Here is a 21,403-nt window from a genome sequence, read left to right as displayed (position 1 = left end):
TCATATAGATTTGGATGGATACCCTCGCGTTCTAACACTATGTGCCGTATAGTTTCGGTTTCTTTTCCTCAGACCTCGCATACCCCATCATAGCCCATACGCATACGCATACCCCATCAATACTTCCACACAAAACTCTTAGTTCGCAAGCAACCTGCTCTAGCATCAAAAAGCAAAGCACTGCCTTTGGGATTATCGTAGAAATTTTCTGTTCTGCTGACCAATTTCTCTGCCCTGTACATGTCTAGCGACGCTTTCGCTTCCATTTTTTTCTCTCGCTGTATTTGTTTCTATCTCCTTTGCCTCTGCTATGGTTACCTTGTCTTTTTTGAATTATCCACTGTTCTTTCCGCATTTCGTCGTTAGCCTTCTAGTCTTCCTGGGAAGATGAGGAGGAAGAAACAAGACGGGGCCTTCTTTGCCTGGAGCTGAATATATTCAGGCCTACGCAATGAAGGTGAGCTCAGATCACGTAAAAATTAGGCACAATAGGCCAGTTAATGTTTCGCCATGTTCTGTAAAAGCTTTATCCGGTTTCATACAATGCGAAGCTTCATTCCCATTAAGACATTACAACATCAGCAGTACCGTGGATTTCCCGCATCTTCCCCAACACTCGACATTTAGGCCACGATAGCGCGTTCACCATCGCGTGAGCGTTCCGGCAGCGCGTCAGCTGGTAACAAGGGGAAGAAACAATCACGAAAGGGGTCCAACAATGTTCCTTCTTCGGAGTACCTGAATTGTCTTTGAATTTTCAAAGATCACAGCCATACAAACCGAGCTGTCATCACTGCAGCGAGAATACAAGCACTCCTGCGCTGCACAAGCCCGAAAGACAGCGAAACGTAAAGGACAGCAGGAGAACCACGCCACTGAGGTTCTCAGTCAAAGGAATTCTACGTGCCAGACGTCCAGATTTAATTGTGCCTGGACCGCCGCAGATGTTGAACACCTTATAAGCAGGTTGATCTCCAAACATCTCGACATTGGGCTCTCTCAGTACTGGCCGCAGTTGCCTCAGTCTGCAGATCCCGCTTTGTCCAAAGCAGCACCCCAAGAGACCCCGGCCTTTCAGCATGACCCATCGATACTATCCACCACCGAACATGGCACCAAGTGCTAAAGCTCCGTTGCTGCTGCAGTGGAACTGCCGCGGGTTGCGCGCCAATGCTGCAGAGCTCAATGAACATCTCCGGGCTTTGGATAACAAGCCGTTGGTAGTCCCACACCAAGAGACGAAAGGAAAAGGACCGGGCATACAACGCTACCGTTCCCATGAAGTCTCCACCATTCGCTACACCACCATTTCTCGCCTGGACACCAGCGTAGTGATCCCACAGACAGCTTTATATGTTCAGAAAGGAACCCCTCACTGCCAGGTGCCTACTGCAGGCATGTGCAACGATGTTCAGGAAGTAGTGGCGGTCCGCGTGTCCCCTGGTCGGAGGACCTTACTTGTGGCATCGATCTATGTGTGTCCTCAATTACCCGGTGCAAATTTTGACTGTATGCGCAGTCGCGGGCTGTGTACCCTCGAGACTAAGTTGTGATTGGGGGTGATTTCAATGCCCTCAGCACGACTTGGGGATATCGCGTCACCAACATCCGGGACCGCAACCTGGAGGAATCAGCGGAAGATGCGGACCTCATCCTTGTTAATGATCTGTCGTGCCCCACGCGGCTAGGGCAGTTGCCGAGCCAGCGAGACACCGTTCCTGATTTGACCTGGGCCACTGCTTCCACGGTGTGACTATGAAAATGCGACTCTTCATCTTGTGGAAGTGACCATTGCCCCATTTGGATCACGCTTTCCCGCAGCGTGCAGATAATTACCAAGAAGGTCCATTATGTAGACTGGCCCCGTTGCAGGGAGCTTCACTTCTTCGAGCCAGAAAGACCTCGCAACCTCAACTTATACTCACTCACATGTCTGCTAAATCCCATTTTGATGGCTGCAAATGGTGCTACGACGGTCATCGAAGTGCACCAGGACACCCCTGCTCCGGACCGACACCTGATCAATCTATGGAATGTTTGCGACGATTTGTAGGAGCGCTATCGGACCGGAGATCGCACTTACGTCAACCTGGTGCGCCTCCGCCACCAGACTGCGAACATTAGAAAACACACGAAGCTCCTGGCACGCAAGCTTTGGGAAGAGCACTGCGATTTTTTTACTCTCACACGGGGGCCCCGAAACTGTGGAGCACCTTCCTAAGCCTTGCCGGGCGTACAAAGCTGCAGGGTACGGTGGATACGGTGCTACTTCGTACTGGGTTATACCGTGAGTTCGTCGAAAGAGAGGTCGCACGTATTTTCTTCCCCCAACCCTCGTCTCAACCGCCACCTTATATCTACGCTCTGGAGCCAGTGGACGATAGCGAAGAAATTGAGCTCCCTTTTACTTCTGCTGAGCTCACGGTTACCCATGAGCAAATCAATGTGTCTAGCACACCAGGAAAAGACGGTGTGTCTTGGCCTATGCTTCGCAATCTGCCGGTAGCACAGAAAGAGGAGATTCTTCAGGTACCTAATGACATACGGATCAGTGGCGTCATCCCTTGAGCCCTCAAGCACGCTGTTGTTGTACCCATTCCCAAGGCAGGCAAAGATTCTGCAGTCCTGGCAAATTTACGTCCAAGCTCGCTAACATCTACCGTCTGTAATGTGATTGAGGGCGTGGCCACGAATCGACTTAGTCATCACTTGGAAGAACAAAACAACTACTTCCACCCGGCTCAGACAGGATTCCGACCAAGTTTAAGCACCAACGACAGTCTAACTTCTACGAAAGTTGCTGCGAGCAAACTGGTATAAGCGGCCACACATTCTGGTTGCTATTGATTTACAGAAGGCTTACGACACCGTATCAAACGAAGCGGTAGTCGATGCCCTAAGAAAGGATTATACGGGTAAGCGGCTACGTAATTTCATACGGAGCTTCCTGCCTAACCGCACATACGGGATTCGATCCGGCCGCCACAACACCATTTCCTTCTCCAATTGCTCAGATGTGTCACGCAACGCAACCCTCCTATCGCAGCACAATTAGCACAAAGACGATAAGCAGAAAAACGTCGCTTTTTGGGCTGGGGAGAGGTCCGCTTCGTGCGTGGGTTTGCGCATGGCCGTCGAACATTCAGCGGCGAGAAACTCCTGTTGCGCGCGCAGCTTTGATGGTATTTCTAGTCGGCAAGCCGTTACACATTAACGGGTCCCCTTCGGGTTGGAGAGCGACAGGTGAACACGAGAGATGGCATAAGACAACAGTTGAATAGGAATAGAATGTCTCTGCTCATCCCCCCGCTGCTACTCCCGTCGGTGCCGCATAACAGTTCCAGCAGCCAGTAGTGCGTTGTCGATCGGTCGGGTCGTTGTTCGGTCGTAACTGGCAGTGGAAACACGCTGAAGCTTCTCGTCTAGATTCGGGGTCAACGACGGAGGCGAGTATGGGTGGACCTCTCGTTTTCGAGTCCTCAACACATCTGCCGCGCCCACTGCTGTTCCCGCGTTCCTTCGGGGGTTCCTCTCCTCCTGGCGCCGCACTCAAGCGGGACCAGATCTACGGGCCGCCATTTGGTTCGCGCCGTCCGCCGACTCATTCCAAAGCAAAAAGCGCCCACGGGGACAAACAGCTTACCGTCCCCGAATAGCGGCGGAGGTCTGTTTTCAAGACGGCATCGAAGGAGACGCACGCAGGATGCGTTTATAAGTGGACACAGCTTTCGTCCTCCCGAAAGGAAACAGACGTTGTTGTTGCTTTGTTTCGTGTCTACGCCTGAGCTCTTCACACCGTCTAGGCCTGCTGATTCCCCAGCTCGAAGGGACCTGCTGGGGTCGCGCTGGCCCGGCGGACTCTGCATCCACACTGTGTGGCGTCTAGAGAGTTACGCTACGAATGGAGTCGCGCGGGCATGTAGCTTGCGCAACGCTTGTTGCTCAGACAGCCTGCAGAGGCTACAGCCCAGAGGCGCGGGCTGAAGCCGAACGACCCCGCGAGTGGCCTACAGAACCTTTGAATATTTAAATGACCATATATACGCTGACCATTAAGCGAGATTATCGAGTCGATATCAATCACACTTATGCGATTAAACTTATCCACTAGCTTTATTGAACGGGTAGTCATCGCAATGAACTTCCTTGTCAAGCGCTTTACATTGAAACTTCTGGCAGATATTGTGTATGAGCCCGTAGGGCAGTGTTTAATTTGACAATAATTACATATAACGTCCCTCAGGCTTAAACACTTTACAATGTTCTTCAGACATTATTACATAATTCGCATGACTGACCCTTTCTTATACAGAAACGGGCGCGCGCCGAATCATCTGCGTACTTAGGTGTCCATGTACCGAAAAGACTACCGAAACGACATGTACCGAAAAAGACTGGGGCCGAGCTCGGGAACTTTTTTATGTGGCTTCTTAGGCCCGGTCAAGCTGTGTACCCATGACATTTGGTCCAATACGTCTTCTTATAAATCTCGGGAAAAGAAGGAAGAGGAGTAGGAATAACTAAATTAAATTGAAATAGACTGGAAGGTCGTCAACCATAACATGAGGGGCACCCCACACCTCCACACCTGTCACGAGTTAGTCAGCTTCGGTGTGAAAGTTAGGTTGAAGCTCCTACCTTCAACTTTAAATGCGGGCAGCGAGCACACTCAAGATCTTTTTTTTTCATATGAGTGAGCGGGGCCCCTGACAGGGGGGGGGGGGCCGGGGCTGCAGCCCCTGTAGCCCCCACCTTAATTGGGCCCTGCCTGGGCTTCCCCGCGCTGCACATATCTTCCTTAACCGTCCACGCTCCGGATACGCTTTAACTGATGACGTCGTTGCCAGGTGGAGGCACTCCTCGACGAGAACAACGAGGCGCGGCAATTCCATGGCAGCAGCTTCCGAAAACCTTTCATCTGCGGCGGCATCACCGTCCGACCCTTCGTACGTCTGCTACGCATGTGGGCAGCCGCTGAAGCCAACCATCCGTCCCCCTGTATGGAACTGCATAGGTCTGGTAGGGCCACGTGAGGCACATCGGCCTGTCTGTGTTACGTGGACTGCTTACGAGGACTGCTCACTACTTGCTTACAAAGACTGGATTCGTCCAAAGGGCCGCATCAGACAGACTTTATCCACACTGTGGCGGTTCGTTCTTAACTTCTCCATGTTGGGATAGTATCGAGGCCTTCATTTTCCCTCCCTCTCTTCGCCATGCGGCCTAGAGCCATCGCTTTCAATAAATGTTCGTTTGTCGTGGTTTGTTGCTGTCTAGTCTTCCTTAGCCACTGCGTGTCCTCGCTTTTCAAGTATAGGTACTGTGAGGTCCACACACGAGGTCAGTGGCCCGGCGCCCCGGCTTTGCGCGTGAAAGGAAAGATCCCCGCCGCTCGGTCCTGCGGCACAGCAATGCCGACACTACGCTGCGGCCGTCGCCAATTCGCCGCGGCTACTTCGGGGGACGGCTTGTCTGGACGGAGGAATGCCTCGGGAATAATCCCCTTTAAGAATGCTGACGTCCCCGCCAAGTTCCGAGGATTATTGACATAGCGCAAACGAAGGGGTAATTATCGTCGTCCGACCGGACGGCAGCGGCGGCTTTTCAGCACGATCCCATTGTCGTGCGCCACCGTAGGAACGGTTACCTTTCGGTAGCCGCCTGTTTTCGCCCTCTCCCTTCGGAGGCATGTGTACGTACTCGCCGCCGCGTGCTTGCTCGCCCGCGCGCCGGCTTTTGACCCGGAAGTGGTGGCGCCTTATGGAATATTTGGCAGATGGCTGAGTGACAGCGGTTTACGTGAATTTGGGCTCTCCCAACGCGCGTAGGAAAGCTAGAGGGGCGTACCCGAGAGCGAGTAATACCGAGGTGTTATAACGCCGAACTTGGCCGTTAAATAGCTTTCTTGTGTGAGCTCTCAGCTAAGCAGTTCCTGGCGATGCAAGGGTCTCGACCGTTAAGGCTAGGTTGTGATTTGTGAGCCCCCTAAGAGAGATGTAGATTTGAGGATCGCTTCCGAGGTTAAGGGTACAGCTGCGTATCGCGCAACTAGACGTGTCCTGCGGCAGGAACAGAGTCCGGGCCGCCGTCGGAGCATAGGAGAGCTAGACGGAGTTGGAAAGCTCGAGCTACTTTTTCGCACTTAGAGCTAGCGTATAACTGCAGTTTGAATTTTTTCCCCTTTTTACTACTCATGTACCCAGTTACTCTAATGTAAATAGTTGTATAGAAATTCTTCGTTTCCCTCATCAAATCCAAACGCCTTGAGTTCGTCAATTCGACCGCCATCTCCGAGAACTTCAACACCATCACCCTACAAGCCTCCTGCCAAATCAACCGGAGCCCGGGCGATTGGGTTTCTGATCGGCACCGGGCTTCGCGGTAATTAATGTCATCAATCTTTACTGGTACCTAAAACCTTAGCTGTCCACCTATATTGATCCATGGCTCTCAGCCTCCTCTCAAAACACTTTTTACTCCGTGCTTCTCGAACTTCAGACGATGCCCAGTCCATATCTCCCTGCACTGCCTCGTTAGTCGTTTTTCCTTGTGCTCTTAAAGGAGCCATGAAGACAAAATACAAGTTGGGTTTATTAAAAAGACGGCATAGTCCCGATAACAATGATACCAATATCATCGCAATCTTCCTACAAATAACGGAGATATTAAAGAAAACGTGTGAAGCAGTCGCGACCCCCTAGCCAATTTCTCGCAACTTTTCTATGACGTCACGGAACCTTGTTTGTGCGATTGGCGGCCACCGAACTGACCTGTCGCGACGACTCATGACTGGACGTCTGTAATGGGGCCTCTAGTTCCATTTGACCGCATCACTTGAATGCTAACGCGCAGTTAACGCACTGAAAATTATGTTTTATTGTTGGCCCGTATGACGTCATTCTTGCTCACAACACGTCACTGTGGCGCAAAATTTGAAAGTTTCTAAATACTTCTTCCTTTTTTTTCGTTAAAAAACATCTTTTGGCGCTGTAATGGAGCTGAGTGAGGTACTGAATCCTAGTTCTTTCAAATTACACGAAGTTGTATTTTCTCTTCATGGCTCCTTTAAGGCCAAATGGCCCACCGTTCCCTGGTTCACTTCAAGGCCTGATAGAACGTCTGATTTTAAGAAGAATACTTTTCTCGCAAATGTGAGACCCGGAACAAATTATTCCTTTCCATATTCCTCTCACTACTTCATATTTGTTATACCCCGACAGAGCTCTATGCTTCATTATAGCTGTGTTTTGCTTTCCCTTTTGCTCCTCGTGAGTTCTTAGGTAATTATCCCTTCGTTTATCTACACTCCGAAATATTTATATCCCTTCACTCTCGGCAATTCGCCACGCTGGATTGACACTGCGTCAGGGTTAGGCTCATTGAAAACCATTATTCCTGATTTTTCTGCTCTCAAATTTAACCCGAGGACCGTGGCTTCCTGACCGCTAATATTTATGAGCCGTTGTATATCGCTAAGAACAATGTCGTCTGCGTGTAACATTCCCGGAATATGCTGTTGTACCACTTCGCTTTGCAACATATGCGTTAGGTTGAACTCTAATTTACTTTCCTCAAGTTCCTTTTCTAACCCTGCCATGTAAATAAAAAACAGCATTGGCCTCAAAGGGCATCCCTGTTTCAGTCTCCCATGGCTGTTGACCGGCAGGGCGACTTTCTGTCCTTCCCATGTCAGGTGCACTCTATTATCTTTATAGATTGCGACAAGGAACTGTATTAACTAATCATCGAATCCCTGGAGTTTCCGCATTCCCTACAGCAGTTCTCTGTTTACGTTATCATGTGCCCCTTGAATGTCCAAGAACATAATCCATAATGGCCCATTATGTACTTTCACAATCTGAATGTGTAGCAGCATCCACAACAGCACCATCATCATCGGTAGGCTCTTGTGTGGGCTGAGAAAGACGAGAACGGAGTTGGCCCCCGAAGTTCGAACGCCAGCACCGCGTCTTCGTCTCCTTACTCCACGGCCCTGGCCCGTCGGCCACAGGCGCCGTGCAGAATTTGTGGGCGCGGGCGGCCCGCCTCCTTACGCAACGGCCAGCCCAGCCTACAAATACATTGTGTTATCACAAGCAAATTATCACCCAATCGCCTGTCTTGTCTAAATTCAGTCTGCAGTTCCCTAAGGGTTTCATTTTCTTCCATCGATGCTTGAATTTCTGATTTTATCGCCTGCAATACGAATCTATACACCACTGACATTATTTTAATGGTCTGTATGAATCAATACTGGCATTGGTGCCCCTGCCTTGATATATTAAATTCATCTTACCTTCAACGCAGTCCCCCGGTATTTGTTTGGTTTATGTCCCCTTATCTATTGCCCTCATAAACGATGCCTTACTTGCAGGTCCAAGCAGATTTATTGGTTGCATTGGTATTCCGTTCGGACTCACTGCTGTTTGAGGGGAAACCTTTTGCTCTGCTTTTTTCCAATCAAGGTTGCTCAAACTTAGTTCCCTTTCCGCAGTCTTCTCTGGCGCTGATGTTATTGGACCAGGCATCCCTACCTCTGTTGCCCTAAACTTCTCACTAATCACTCGATGAATATGCGCCAACTTGTGATCTCTTCTAAATATTTCCCGTCCTCATCAATCAAGAATTTTTGATGTATATCGTTTTTTGAGCTCAGTAAATTTACATGATCCCAAAACTTCTCGGACGCGCTTTTGTCCTTCTTCCGTATTTCTGCTATCGAGTGTTCGCTTTTCTGCTTGATTTTTGCTTGCACCATTTTCTGCACTTATAGTTTTTTTCCCCAGCAGATATCCCATTTTTCCTTCACTGCCTCCGATCGCAAACCAGTTCTTTTTGCCTCTTTGTTCTCTGGGCGCCTTTTTTTCGCTAGTCAATAGCCTCTTTTATTTCCTTATTCCGCCATCTTCTCGGCTTTCTCTTCCCTTTCCATCGCTTTCGTTGCTTGACTTCGTTCATCTCACGCTTTATGAACGCTAGCACTTCGTCGTAATCCCAATTTTTGTCTGGGTCTTTATTGATTTCGTCTTCCATCATATCAGCGATGCTCTTTAACGGTTCAGTGTTCAAATAATGTTCCTCCGGTCGTACCTATTTCTGAATTTGCCGGGGTTGCGCCTCCAAAGTGCAAGGTAATCCGCTTGTGGTCGCTTCCTAAGCTGTCTTTTCCGTTTTCATCGAGCCTCATTTCCCGCAACCTTTCGTATACTGTCTCGGAAACTAGACTAAAGTACATGCTGGGCTGTCTGTTATCGCTTTCGCAAATTATTTGTCCGTCAGACTTCTTTTTCATGTTTACTATTATAAGGCGGTTTTCCTGGCATAGATCTACCACTAGAGAACCGTTGTGGCTTGTGTATCCATCCAAATCTTCTATGTGGGCATTCATACCTCCAACTAATCTTATTTCACCCGAATCTTTGAACTCATTTATATCTCTTCTCCAACAATTTACCATTTCCTCCTTTTCCTCCCTAGCTCTGCTTCCGGTCCACAGATACGCAACTCCTAACCGTGTATTTTCCCCCACTGTGGTGCCTCTAACCCATAGATGCTCTTTACAGCTTCCTGCACTCTCTGCCAGTCGGTCCCTTGTTTAATAAGCATGGCATAACCTCCACCTCTCTTGATTCCTGTGGTTCTATTGCATCTTTCCCAGACATAATTGTCTATTACAGGTGGGGCTTCCAGGTCTCAAAGGTGAATCTCGGCTCACCTCGGAGTGCACGTTTATTTCTTCCCGTTCAAGTTCGTTTTGAATTTCTACTCACTTGTCAGGCTTTCTGCCACCCTGCATATTCATGTAGCTGATTAAATATTTATTGCATTTGTTTTCCCTTTCGCTTTCAACTAAGGGGCCTCTTTTCGTATTTTACAAAATTGCTCGCTCTATTGTTTCCACTTAAAAGCCTCTGTCAACGTTCGCAGTTAAGTCTATAGGTTCTTCGGTTAGCTGCAGTCATGGCTGCCACCCAGAGTTGAGTACGCAATTTTTCCTCACTTTTCCTCACATTTGTCTCCTAGTCTGCCTTCCTTAGCTGCGCGGGCCCCCCTAAAAAAGCTACCGTTCTCCCTACTAAACCCCACCCCACCTTGTTTACTAGGCTAGGGCTGAAGTTTATCCCGTCCCACTGAAAGGCTTGCCTATGTCCAATGCTTCCCGCTGCCCTGCTGATGTCTATCACTTCAAGGCCAAGTTCCCTGCCGCACCTCACTATTTCGCTGTTAGAAGCGAGTACGGCCCGTTTGGTGTGCACGCCCTGCTTTGTCACCTCCGGCACGGTGCAGACTGCAATGAGCCCTTTTGGGGCCGTCGCCCGTCATTTACCCCCTTCGCTATCTCCTAGCCAAGTTTTCGCTCCTGTCCATTGAGAACATCGTTAGCCCCGCGGCAGTAATCACAAGGTTTCTAGCTTTACGGGACAAGACCAGCTGCCCCTCCGCTCGAGTCATCACCGCCTGCATCTTCTCACCGGGGAAATACGCCACCTTCATACGCTTATCCCCTCCGCCCTTTCCACTATGACAGCGCTGGTTATCTTCATGTTAGAATTTCCTGCAAGTACCACGCTACCTGGCACTTGGTGCTCTTTACTGGTACCCGGCTCATCGACTGGTTTTGCTGGCCTATCTTGCAGCACACGAGAAGTTGCCTTTCGTATCTTCCGCCGCGTGTGTCACCTCGGTGCCTGCCGGTGCTGCATTACCCGAGGGGTTCGTCATTTTCTGGCGAAATGAGGATCCTTTCTAGCTTTCTCTCAGCTTATTCGAACTTTCACTTAACGGCCCTTTGTTCGTCGCGTTCGTTACTTAGCGTTGCCTCCAGTTCTGCAACCCGCTTAGCTAACCCCGAGCTATCCGCTTCTACGCGTTCTAGCCGCGACACCACTAAGCATATGCGGCATGTATCTGCCCCTTAGGTTGCTTCGTCGCCATCCCGCTTAAGCTCCTCTGCATCTACTTGCCGCGGACCGCTACCTCACTGTACAAACTTTCTACGCGTGTTCACCATCTCGGCTAAAAACCCAACACAACGAGAAATAACCGTGCAGGTAAATACTCAGCTTCGGCTGTCCTCCGCTGTCTCTGCCGTTCCGCTGTTCTTCATTGTAGACACGCTGTTGTCGGAGCAAAATAAAGCACGACCGCACATGTTCACGCGCACTGCGCAGTACACTCCCGATCGCCCACCCTCTATTGCACTCCAAATATTCTCCTTTCACTCCCCCTTCTCCTCATACCGTCTCAACCCCTACCAATAACTTCGGAATTAAAGTGACTACCTAGTGAACGGGCTTGCCAGTAACATTTCTGGATGGGTCAAGTGAAACAGACGAACTCTTTCGCGTTTAGCAATCCCAAGAAAGAGTTACTTCATATGGCACCACGAACTGGTCGAAGGTGGCAGGACTGCACCGCTTGAAGAAGCCGTAGCCGCCGACATTCCTCCCTTCAGTGGCCGGGTTGAGGGGCTGGTACAAGCGACCATGCATGGAGAACGCCATCGACAGGGACAGACCTTTCGCTACACCTTGGGTACTCCTCAGGAGCTCGAGTGCGTCGTTCTGCAGGTGTGTGAATAAAGGACCCTGAAGCAAGCTCACGGTTGATTTAGGAGCGTCTGGATTGCTCCGCGCAACATTCATCCCCTTTTTTCCCACAGAACGGCGGAAAAAACAAAATCAGCTTTTCAGCATTATCTGAAAAGTGCTTCTTTCTCTTGGGCTGGGCTTGATTTCTCTGTTTCATATTTCGTTTATGCGAGCTGACAGACTGTGTTTACCTTTGCCGAGGTCTCTTATATGATACCCTATTGGCAAATGCACAGCTGAGACTAGTGTTCGTCAATCGCGGGTGCTGACCCCCGTCGGAAGCATTACTGCCCAATATTTTCCTTCTTTTGTTGAATCTATCACCATAGGATGACCTTTTAGCTGCGGTGTGTGCAAATGTGTCAATATATAAATTTCCTCGCTACATCTTAGCATCGAACCTGCTGTTATAAAGAGGCATATTTACTGCATTTCGCTCCGGCTTGGTGTTAGTAGTTGCCAAAAGTTAAAACACACCAGGACAGCTGTATCTTATTGAAATTCATTCCAAGGGCTTGCCAAAGTGTGCAGCTAAGTTCTGGCTGAGGTAAAACGTGCATAAACTAAGAAATGGTACATGAGTTACCTCTCCTTACTGTCTCGTTATCTCCCACATGCCTCACAGAATTAGCTGGTGTGTGCAAGATGTGCTAATAGACTAGACTTTAACAAAAGAAACTGTGCTCTCACCAGTGTGTGTCCGTAGGGCAAGGCTGATATACCCGACGGCAGTTTGTAGATGGTGGGCGGTAGTATGAGGCAGTCTTGCCTGGTATTGTCGGTGTAGGTGATGGCCGCGACAGCAATCAGAATGTGAGGTGTGAAGACTCGACTGCAGAGACAAAAAAGGAAAAACACTGCCTGTTGCCATATTGCCGCGAACCATGCATTGAGTTTGTTTATTTGTGTTTTGGTTTTACCGCCCGGCTGCGCCGGTCCGTGTTATCTCGGTGCCAAGGGTAGCGCGTGTTCCATTCTTTCTTTCTGTGCCGCATGTGTTATCTGCTCAGATAGGGAGAGCATTCCGATCTAACAGTTGCGGGAACAGTTCACGGTAGTAAATGATTATACGTGGCCGCTGTCCCCAGTCACTTTGGGTGTGCCTCAAGGCAGCGTTCTCGGTCCCCTACTCTTCTTAATATTTATTAATGATTTGCCTTCACGCGTCACATCTTGCATGCGCCTTTTTGCTGACGACTGCATAATTTACCAGAAAATAAATGACCCCACTGACCACGTAACGCTTCAAAAAGACCTAAACCTTATCTGCGATTGGGGTAACACATGGCAAATGTCTTTAAACTTAACTAAATGCCAGAAAATATCTTTTAGCCGAAAACACAATAACTCTAACTTTTCGTATTTCCTGAACAACCATTTAGTTTCTGAGGCACTAACATATAAATACCTAGGCGTGCTCCTAACGGCAAATCTTTCATGGTCCACCCACATTAACGCCATATGTGCTAAAGCCTCACGATCATTAGGATACTTACGCCGAAATTTGCTTGCTTCTCCGTCTAACATTCGTCAACTAGCCTATAAAACATTTGTATTACCACAACTAGAATTCACGTCCTCAGTTTGGTCCCCCTATCAAAATTATTTAGTTGACAAACTAGAAGCCGTACAAAATCGCGCAGCCCGGTTTATATCCAAATCATATGACTTCAGTTCAAGCATAACAAAAATAAAACAATCTTTTACTAGAACCATTGCATATCCGACGGCAAATCGCGCTTCTATGCATGTTCCACAAATACATTAATCGTGCCAGACCCTCCCCATTATCCACTGTAACCCCTCTTTCCACATCACGCAGATTATTTAATCAACGCAGCTTCACCAGAATCTACGGCACCACAAACTCTTTCAATTCATCTGCTCTCCCACGTGCTATCCGGTTGTGGAACGATCTGCCTGATAATATCGTATCGCTGACTAACCCAGAAACATTCCGTCATCAGCTGCACAAGCATTTTTACATGTGAAACCACCAAACAGGAACGCTGGCATTCCTTTCTGTTAGCACCATGATGTTTTCTTTTTTCTTTCTATTTTTTTTGCGGTTGCGGCTACCACACTAGATGTTATTATTGCTTGTTCTTATTGTCTTGCCACTCTTGCTAGCTGTTATCATGTTCTTTTTTTCTTGTTTCACTGACGTGTTGCTGTATTATATATCTAGTTTTTGTATAATTTCTCTTGTTATTTTTTGTTTTATCTGCTGTTTTTGCCCCCCTTGCCCAATGCCCCCGGGCCTGTAAGGTATTTTGAATAAATAAATAAATAAATAACGTGAACAGCCCGGAAAAATCTTCTTGGATCTACAATGTTCTCGATGCGAATCGACGGTTCGAGAACTATGCGCGCCGAAAGATAAAATGCCGGCAGAGCAGACGCCAGGGTATTCGATTCTGCGACGCTCGCCGACGCAAGTCACTTTGTTGACCGCTGCTTCGCCGCCTCTGTATCTTTTGAGTTGTTAGGGGAGCACAAGTTCGCTCCAATAAACTTGTTTCTCCGTCAAGACAACTGCGTCGTCCTTGGCTTCGTAACATCTGGTGAAGGTGCGGGGTACTCACCCTCTATGCTCTCTACGACATCTGGAAGCCGCCAAGCCAGCCCAACCAGAGAAAGCCGCCGACTGTAAGGATTGCTACCCGAGTTCGGTCTCATGCCAGAAGGGCCCAAGAGAAGGAACGCTGCAACCAACACCACGGTGCAAGAAACAACGTCGCCAATCGTCCTGCAGCAGCCCCGGGAACCGCCATCGTTCCGGGGAGCCCCCGCTGAAGACCCCGAAGAATGGTTGGAGAAGCTGGAGCGCGTCCGCATCTTCAACAGGTGGGACGACGAAGAAACTTTCCGGCATGTCTTCTTTTACTTAGAAGATGCTGCTCGAGCTTGGTTCGAGAACCATGAGAGTTCTTTGACCGACTCTACTCAATTCAAAAGGGAGTTCCTTAAGACATTCACTACCGTTGTGAGAAAAGAGCGAGCTGCGCTTTTGCTTGAAACCCGGTCACAACACCTCAACGAAGGGGTCGTGATCTTCGTTGAGGAGATGAAGCAACTATTTCGCCGAGCGGACCCCGAAATGACGGAAGAAAAGAAGTTACGCTTCTTGATGCGCAGTGTGAAGGAGGAGCTGTTTGCTGGACTTGTCCGCAACCCACCCAAAACCATCGCTGAATTCGTGACCGAAGCCAGCATAATTGAGAAGGCTCTCGAAATGCGTGCTAAGCAGTATGACCGGAACTTTGTTGGCGCGGCCAGTGCGAACTACGTCGACAACATGCGGATTCCGGCTGATAGCCTGCGCGAGACCATCCGCGCAGTAGTGAGAGAGGAGCTGCAGAAACGTTTCCCGACGACGCCGCAGCCCCAAGTCGCTTGCCTAACTGACGTTATCCGGGAAGAAGTTCAAAACGCTTTGGAACTTCTGTGGCATCCGAAGTACACTGCGAGCCCCAAGCTATGACGTACTCCGCGGCTGTTCATTGACCCCGCCCTGCTCCAACACGTCGTCAAGAGGCACGTCGTCAAGAGGCCCCGCCCTACCGCCGCCCACTGTCGCCCGCCCGACCCCCCCTAGCACGATCCCAGATGCGGAGGAAGACTGACGTATGGCGAACACCGGATAATCGTCCTCTGTGCTACCACTGCGGAGAGGCCGACCACATCTACCGTCGCTGCTCATACAAGAGACTCGGACTACGTGGTTTCTCCGTCGACGCACCACGCCCCCGACCCGTCCAGCACCCATCTGAGACTGAAGAATACCTGTCGAACACCAGCCGTGGACCAGCCCGTTTCAACCGTTCGCCGTCGCCCTACCCGTACCAGTCGCCGGACCGCCGTAGCAGTGCTGACTTTGCACGTGGAAGGTCTCCCAGCCCACGCGGGGAAAACTAAAGGTGGCAACTTCTGAAGGTGAAGTTGCAGAACGGCGAAAAAATGAAAACCCTCCAACGACGCAACGATTCGCCGAAGACTGTGACTTACGACATGCCCTCATCCCGACGACCCGACCTAACCCTGACGTGACTCCTGAACACGACGATAACCACACGGCGCGACGCTTACTTGACATGACCGAGCCTGCCGCTGAGACGACGACAACGACGACGCACAGTACCCGACCGTCAACACACACAAGCCGAGATGCGACGCCCCGACGCACCCGGAACTCGAGGAAGGCAGCGTCCGACGTCCAGTTGTCCATCGACGGCTTTGACGTAGTCGCCCTCATCGACACGGAAGCAGACTACTCGGTGATGAGCGGGTCATTCGCGTCTAAGTTGAAGAAAGTTACGACAAGATGGGACGGTCCGCATATACGCACAGCAGGAGGCCATCTCGTAACGCCAAGGGGAACGTGCACATCCCGCGTCACCATAGATGGCATCACGTACCCTGCTGCGTTCGTAATTTTACCTAACTGCTCCCGCGACGTAATACTCGGAATGGACGTTTTGACGGACAACGGCGCTATAATTGACCTGCAGACCAAGTCGATAACTTTTTCCTCCGATCACTCCACGACGCCGCCACTGAACCCCGATCACCTTGCTGCTGTAAGGATCGCTGGCTACCACGTCACCCTGCCACCCCGCGCAAGCTTAATGATCGCCGTCTACTGTGAGGATGCTGCTCCTGACATCGACGCTATCGTAGGGGGTGACCAAAGGTTGCTTCTCAACCTTGGTGTCTCCGTCGCAAGAGGCATTGCGCGCTTTAAGCAATGCAAATCCCATGTTTTGGTCACCAATTTCCGAGGAGTACCAGCATCTAAACAAGGGCGCTGCAATTGCGTTCCTTGAAGAAACGCAAGAAGCAAGTCAAGTGATCGCGGTCGCTAACTTTGAAGGCGCACGCGCAGATGCTTCGAAGCCGCCGCAACCTTTCGACGTAAACCCGGTGCTGTCGCAAGAAAATCGGGACAGATTACTGGACTTGCTCCGTCGCTACAGCGAGTGTTTTTCGGCAAACTCAAAATTACGTCAGACACCCCAAGCGAAGCACCGAATTATTATTTATTTATTTTTTATTTATTTCATACTCCAGACCACAACACGTGGTCCAAGCAGGACGGGCAATCACGAATCACAACGAGCAAAGCAGTGAAATAAGATTGATCACGAACGCAAAAAATAACAAAGTGAGTAAAATAAGGAAATATATACAGTGCTACATAAACAAATATACACAATGCGACAAACATACATACTATGCAAGGCGGTCACGCTCTGACAAGGAGTTCCACTCAGACACTGTGTGCGGAAAAAAGGAAAATTTAAACGCATCTGTTTTGGCAAAATATGGTGTTAAAGAGTTTGGTTGGTGATGTCGTGTATTTCTGGTTGACAAAGGGGTTAAATACAATGAAGGGTCAATCGCAAATCCATGGTTAAGCATGGAGCTCAAGAAGTCTATGCGGAGTTGCCTTCTTCTAGATTGAAGTAGTGGAATGTTGTTAGCTGACATTAGTTCCGATGGAGAATCCGTGCGACGAAATTTAGAATATATAAAGCGAACTGCTTTTCTCTGAATTCTTTCCAATTTATCTATGTTACATTTTGTGTAGGGACCCCACACTACGCATGCGTATTCTAATTTTGGTCGAATGTAGGACTGATAACACAGAAGTTTTACATTTGGTGGTGAATTGCGAAGCTTGTGTCTCAAGAAGCATAATTTTCTAAAAGAATATGCACAAATGTTATCAATGTGTGAATTCCAAGACAGGTTAGCAGTGAACGTAACACCTAGATATTTGTAGTTATAGACCTCTTTCACAGTAGATGAATCAAGGGAATAAGCATAGTGCAGGGGATATTTTTTTCGATTTATACACATGGAAACTGTTTTTTCTGTATTTACAATCATATCTCATTTGTTGCACCATTTGTATATGTAGTCTAGATTTTTGTTTAGCACTATTTTATAATGTATGTTATGAATTATAACCGAAGATGGAGCCCGACCTACCTGACAGACACCGTACCGCGTCTCTTCACACGAGCGAGAAGCCATCCGTACTCAAGTCGACGACATAATACAGCCATCGAAAAGTCCGTGGGCTGCGCCGGTCGTACTCGTGAAGAAAAAAGACGGCACATTAAGGTTCTGCGTTGACTACCGGCGACTGAACAAAATCACCAAAAAGGACGTGTACGTCCTGCCACGAATCGACGACGCCCTCGACCACCCCTGCCATGCGAAGTACTTCTCATCGATGGATCTGAAGACCGGCTACAGGCAAATTGAAGTGGACGAGAGAGACCGAGAGAAGACCGCATTTATAACCCCGGATGGCTTATACGAGTTCAAGGTGATGCCTTTCGGGCTGTGCACGGCGCCAGCAACGTTTCAACGAGCCATGGACACGGTGCTAGCTGGCCTGAAGTGGCACACCTGCCTCGTATACCTCGACGACGTTGTCGTATTCGCCCGGACTTTCGACGAACACCTCGCAAGGTTGGAGTCCCTACTCGAGGACATTCGTACGTCGGGGCTAACGCTGAAGCCTGAAAAGTGCCGTTTCGCGTACGAGGAACTAAAGTTCTTGGGCCACGTCGTCAACGCCGCGGGAGTCCTACCTGACCCAGCAAAAACTTCAGCCGTTGTGAACTTCCCAAGGCCGAAAGACAAGAAGGGCGTGCGAAGATTTCTCGGACTGTGCGCATACTACCGGCGCTTCGTCGCAAACTTCGCACGCATTGCAGAGTCACTCACCCGCTTGACGAAAGATAGCACCCCTTTCAGCTGGGACAACGACCAAGAAAAAACATTCGGCGAGCTGAAAAAACGCCTGCAAAGCCCGCCCGTGCTCGCTCATTTCGACGAAAACGCCGAAACGGAAATACACACGGACGCCAGTGATATAGGCTTGGGTGCCGTCCTCGTCCAAAAAAAAGCGGGTGCAGAAAGGTAATCGCCCCATCCAGCCGTGGTCTGTCGAAGGAGGAGAAAAACTACTCTGCCTCTGAGAAAGAGTGCCTGGCAATTATAAGGGCGACTTCAAAATTTCGACCATACGTGTATGGAAGACCATTCAAGGTTGTGACAGACCACCACGCGCTGTGTTTTCTCGGCAATTTGAAGGACCCCTCTGGCCGTCTTGGGCGGTGGAGCTTGAGCCTACAGGAGTTCGACGTTACAGTCGTTTATAAATCCGGCAGGAAACACTCCGACGCCGACTGCCTGTCCCGCGCCCCCGTCGACCCACCAGCACAAGACTCTGATGAAGACAGCGCGTTCTTCGGAATCGTGACGGAGAGCGACCTAACCGCCCAGCAGCGTGCCGACCCCGACTTGCGCGTCATAATCGTCTACCTCGAGGGATGCAACGTCGCCGTACCTAGGACCTTCAAACGCAGCTTACCAGCGTTCAGCCTGAGAAACTCCGTTCTCGTGAAGAAGAATTTCAGCCCCGCGACGAGAACGAATTACCTTCTTGTCATCCCCGCACACCTTCGTGACGAAATTTTGGAAGCGTGCCACGGCGACCCGTCTTCCGGACATCTCGGAACAGCCCGCACAATTGGAAGAATCAAGGCGAAGTACTACTGGCCCCGCCTTACATCCGACCTCACCCACTACGTCCGGAGCTGCCGTGACTGTCAGCGACGAAAAACGCCACCGACGAGACCCGCCAGGCTTCTGCAGCCGATCGCCATCCCATCAAGGCCCTTCCAACAGATTGGAATGGACCTTCTGGGCCCGTTCCCTACGTCACGATCCGAGAACAAGTGCGTTGTCGTAGCAACAGACTACATGACGCGCTACGCGGAGACCGCCGCTCTTCCGAGGGGGACTGCACAAGAAGTTGCCAAGTTTTTCATAAACCAAGTTGTGCTGCGACATGGAGCCCCTGAAGTCCTCATCACGCACCACGGAACGGCCTTTACTGCGGAGCTCATGCAAGGAATCTTACGCTACAGCAACACGGGTCACCGAAGAACGATGGCGTACCACCCCCAAACGAACGGACTAACGGAACGTTTGAACAAGACGATTGCGGATATGCTGTCCATGTACGTCGACGTTGAACATAAGACTTGGGACGAAGTGCTCCCGTATGTCACGTTTGCGTACAACACGGCTATCCAAGAAACCACGCAGATGACACCGTTCGAGCTCGTCTACGGAAGACTGCCGACCACAATGCTTGACGCCATGCTGCCTCACGTAGAAGACGACGACCTGAACGCCGACGTCCAAGGATGCCTTCAGCGTGCGGAGGAGGCCCGCCAGCTCGCTCGAGTTCGTATAACGGACCAGCAGCTGGTGGATGCCGGCGGCTACAGCCTCCGACGCCGAGCCGCCGAGTACCACCCAGGGGTCGAGTGTGGGTTTGGACTCCCATCCGAAGACGCGGGCTGAGTGCGAAACTTCTGCGACGATATTTCGGGCCCTACAAAATTCTACGACGCGTTGGCCAACTTACCTACGAAGTGATCCCCGATGGTGACTCCGGCACAACACGACGACACACGCGACCCGAAGTCGTCCACGTGGTTCTCTTAAAACCTTTCTACGGACGATGACGAACTTTTATTTTTATTTGTTCGGACTGTCGCTTATGTTAGCATCGGGTCGATGCACTCTTAGAGGGGGGGTAATGCCGCGAACCATGCATTGGGTTTGTTTATTTGTGTTTTGCTTTTACCGCCCGGCTGCGCCGGTCTGTGTTATCTCGGTGCCAAGGGTAGCGCGTGTTCCATTCTTTCTTTTTGTGCCGCATGTGTTATCTGTCCTGATAGGGAGAGCATTCCGATCTAACGTGAACAGCCCGGAATAATCTTCTTGGATCTACAATGTTCTCGATGTGAATCGACGGTTCGAGAACTATGCGCGCCGAAAGATAAAATGCCGGCAGAGCAGACGCCAGGGTATTCGATTCTGCGACGCTCGCCGACGCAAGTCACTTTGTTGACCGCTGCTTCGCCGACTGTGTATCTTTTGAGTTGTTAGGGGAGCACAAGTTCGCTCCAATAAACTTGTTTCTCCTTCAAGACAACTGCGTCGTCCTTGGCTTCGTGACAATATTGGGGTAATTGTAGTAAAAATCAGATTGGTTTGCTTATTTGTTCGCGAAGCGTTGATTCAATCAATACCTTTTCTGTTATTGACGGATTGATTGAACGAATGAATGAATGAATGAATGAATGAATGAATGAATGAATGATTGATTGAGTGCGGTGTTCAACGCACCAGAGCGCAGTGCTGGAGCGCATCTATGTGGCGCGCAGTAGTGGAGGACCCCGATTAATTTATTCCCATTGGTGACCTTTAACGTCTGCCGCAATCTTGGCACATGGACGTTTTCGCTTTTCGCCTCCATCAGAAAAGCGGCCGCAGCGGCAGGAAAACAAACCCGCGTCCTTAAGCTCAAAACCATTTCCTTTGATCGATTGCGAGAAATGTGTATTAAAATCAAACCAACTTTGCCTAAAGTGTAATTTTTATTGTTGTCGGCGTTGTATTCCGGTGCGTTGGTCTGCAGTATTGTGTCAATTAACAGGCACAGTGGTCCATCGCGTGAATGCCGGAGAGAAAGTTTTTTGTGCAGAAATGTAAATGGTTGCAACAAAATAAGTAGAAATAGAAATGGACAATGGGCACGGCGGCACCGCAAGGATGCAGAACGCTAATCCGTTCCTGTATATTCTACAGATCGGAACTTTCCTGCTGCTGATACCGGCGGGGCGTGAAGGAGCGGGCAACTCGACGACAGCGTGGACAGCAAATCCAGACCACGATAAAGCCCGCAACGTGCCAAATGCTCCGGTTGGTCTGGATGG

The 21,403-nt window shown here is 49.8% G+C and overlaps 1 protein-coding gene across 1 annotated transcript in view; it reads right to left on the bottom strand.

Annotated features, from left to right (window-relative positions):
• The window catches only part of LOC144166543 (uncharacterized), a 37,097-nt gene extending 16,768 nt beyond the window's left edge, over nt 1-20,329 (bottom strand). The window contains exons 1-3 of the mRNA XM_077696042.1: nt 20,047-20,329; nt 12,282-12,423; nt 11,373-11,564 (exon numbers count right to left, since the gene is read on the bottom strand). Coding sequence (XP_077552168.1) covers nt 11,373-11,504 — 132 coding nt within the window. The 5' untranslated portion in view covers nt 11,505-11,564; nt 12,282-12,423; nt 20,047-20,329. The remainder of the gene's footprint in view (nt 1-11,372; nt 11,565-12,281; nt 12,424-20,046) is intronic.
• Nucleotides 20,330-21,403: the final 1,074 nt, after the last annotated feature.

The sequence above is a fragment of the Haemaphysalis longicornis genome, unplaced genomic scaffold (assembly GCF_048455015.1).
Source record: "Haemaphysalis longicornis isolate Haplotype H1 unplaced genomic scaffold, Haemaphysalis longicornis Haplotype H1 scaffold_18, whole genome shotgun sequence".
Lineage (NCBI taxonomy): Eukaryota > Metazoa > Arthropoda > Arachnida > Ixodida > Ixodidae > Haemaphysalis > Haemaphysalis longicornis.
This window is presented reverse-complemented; position numbering and strand designations above follow the sequence as displayed.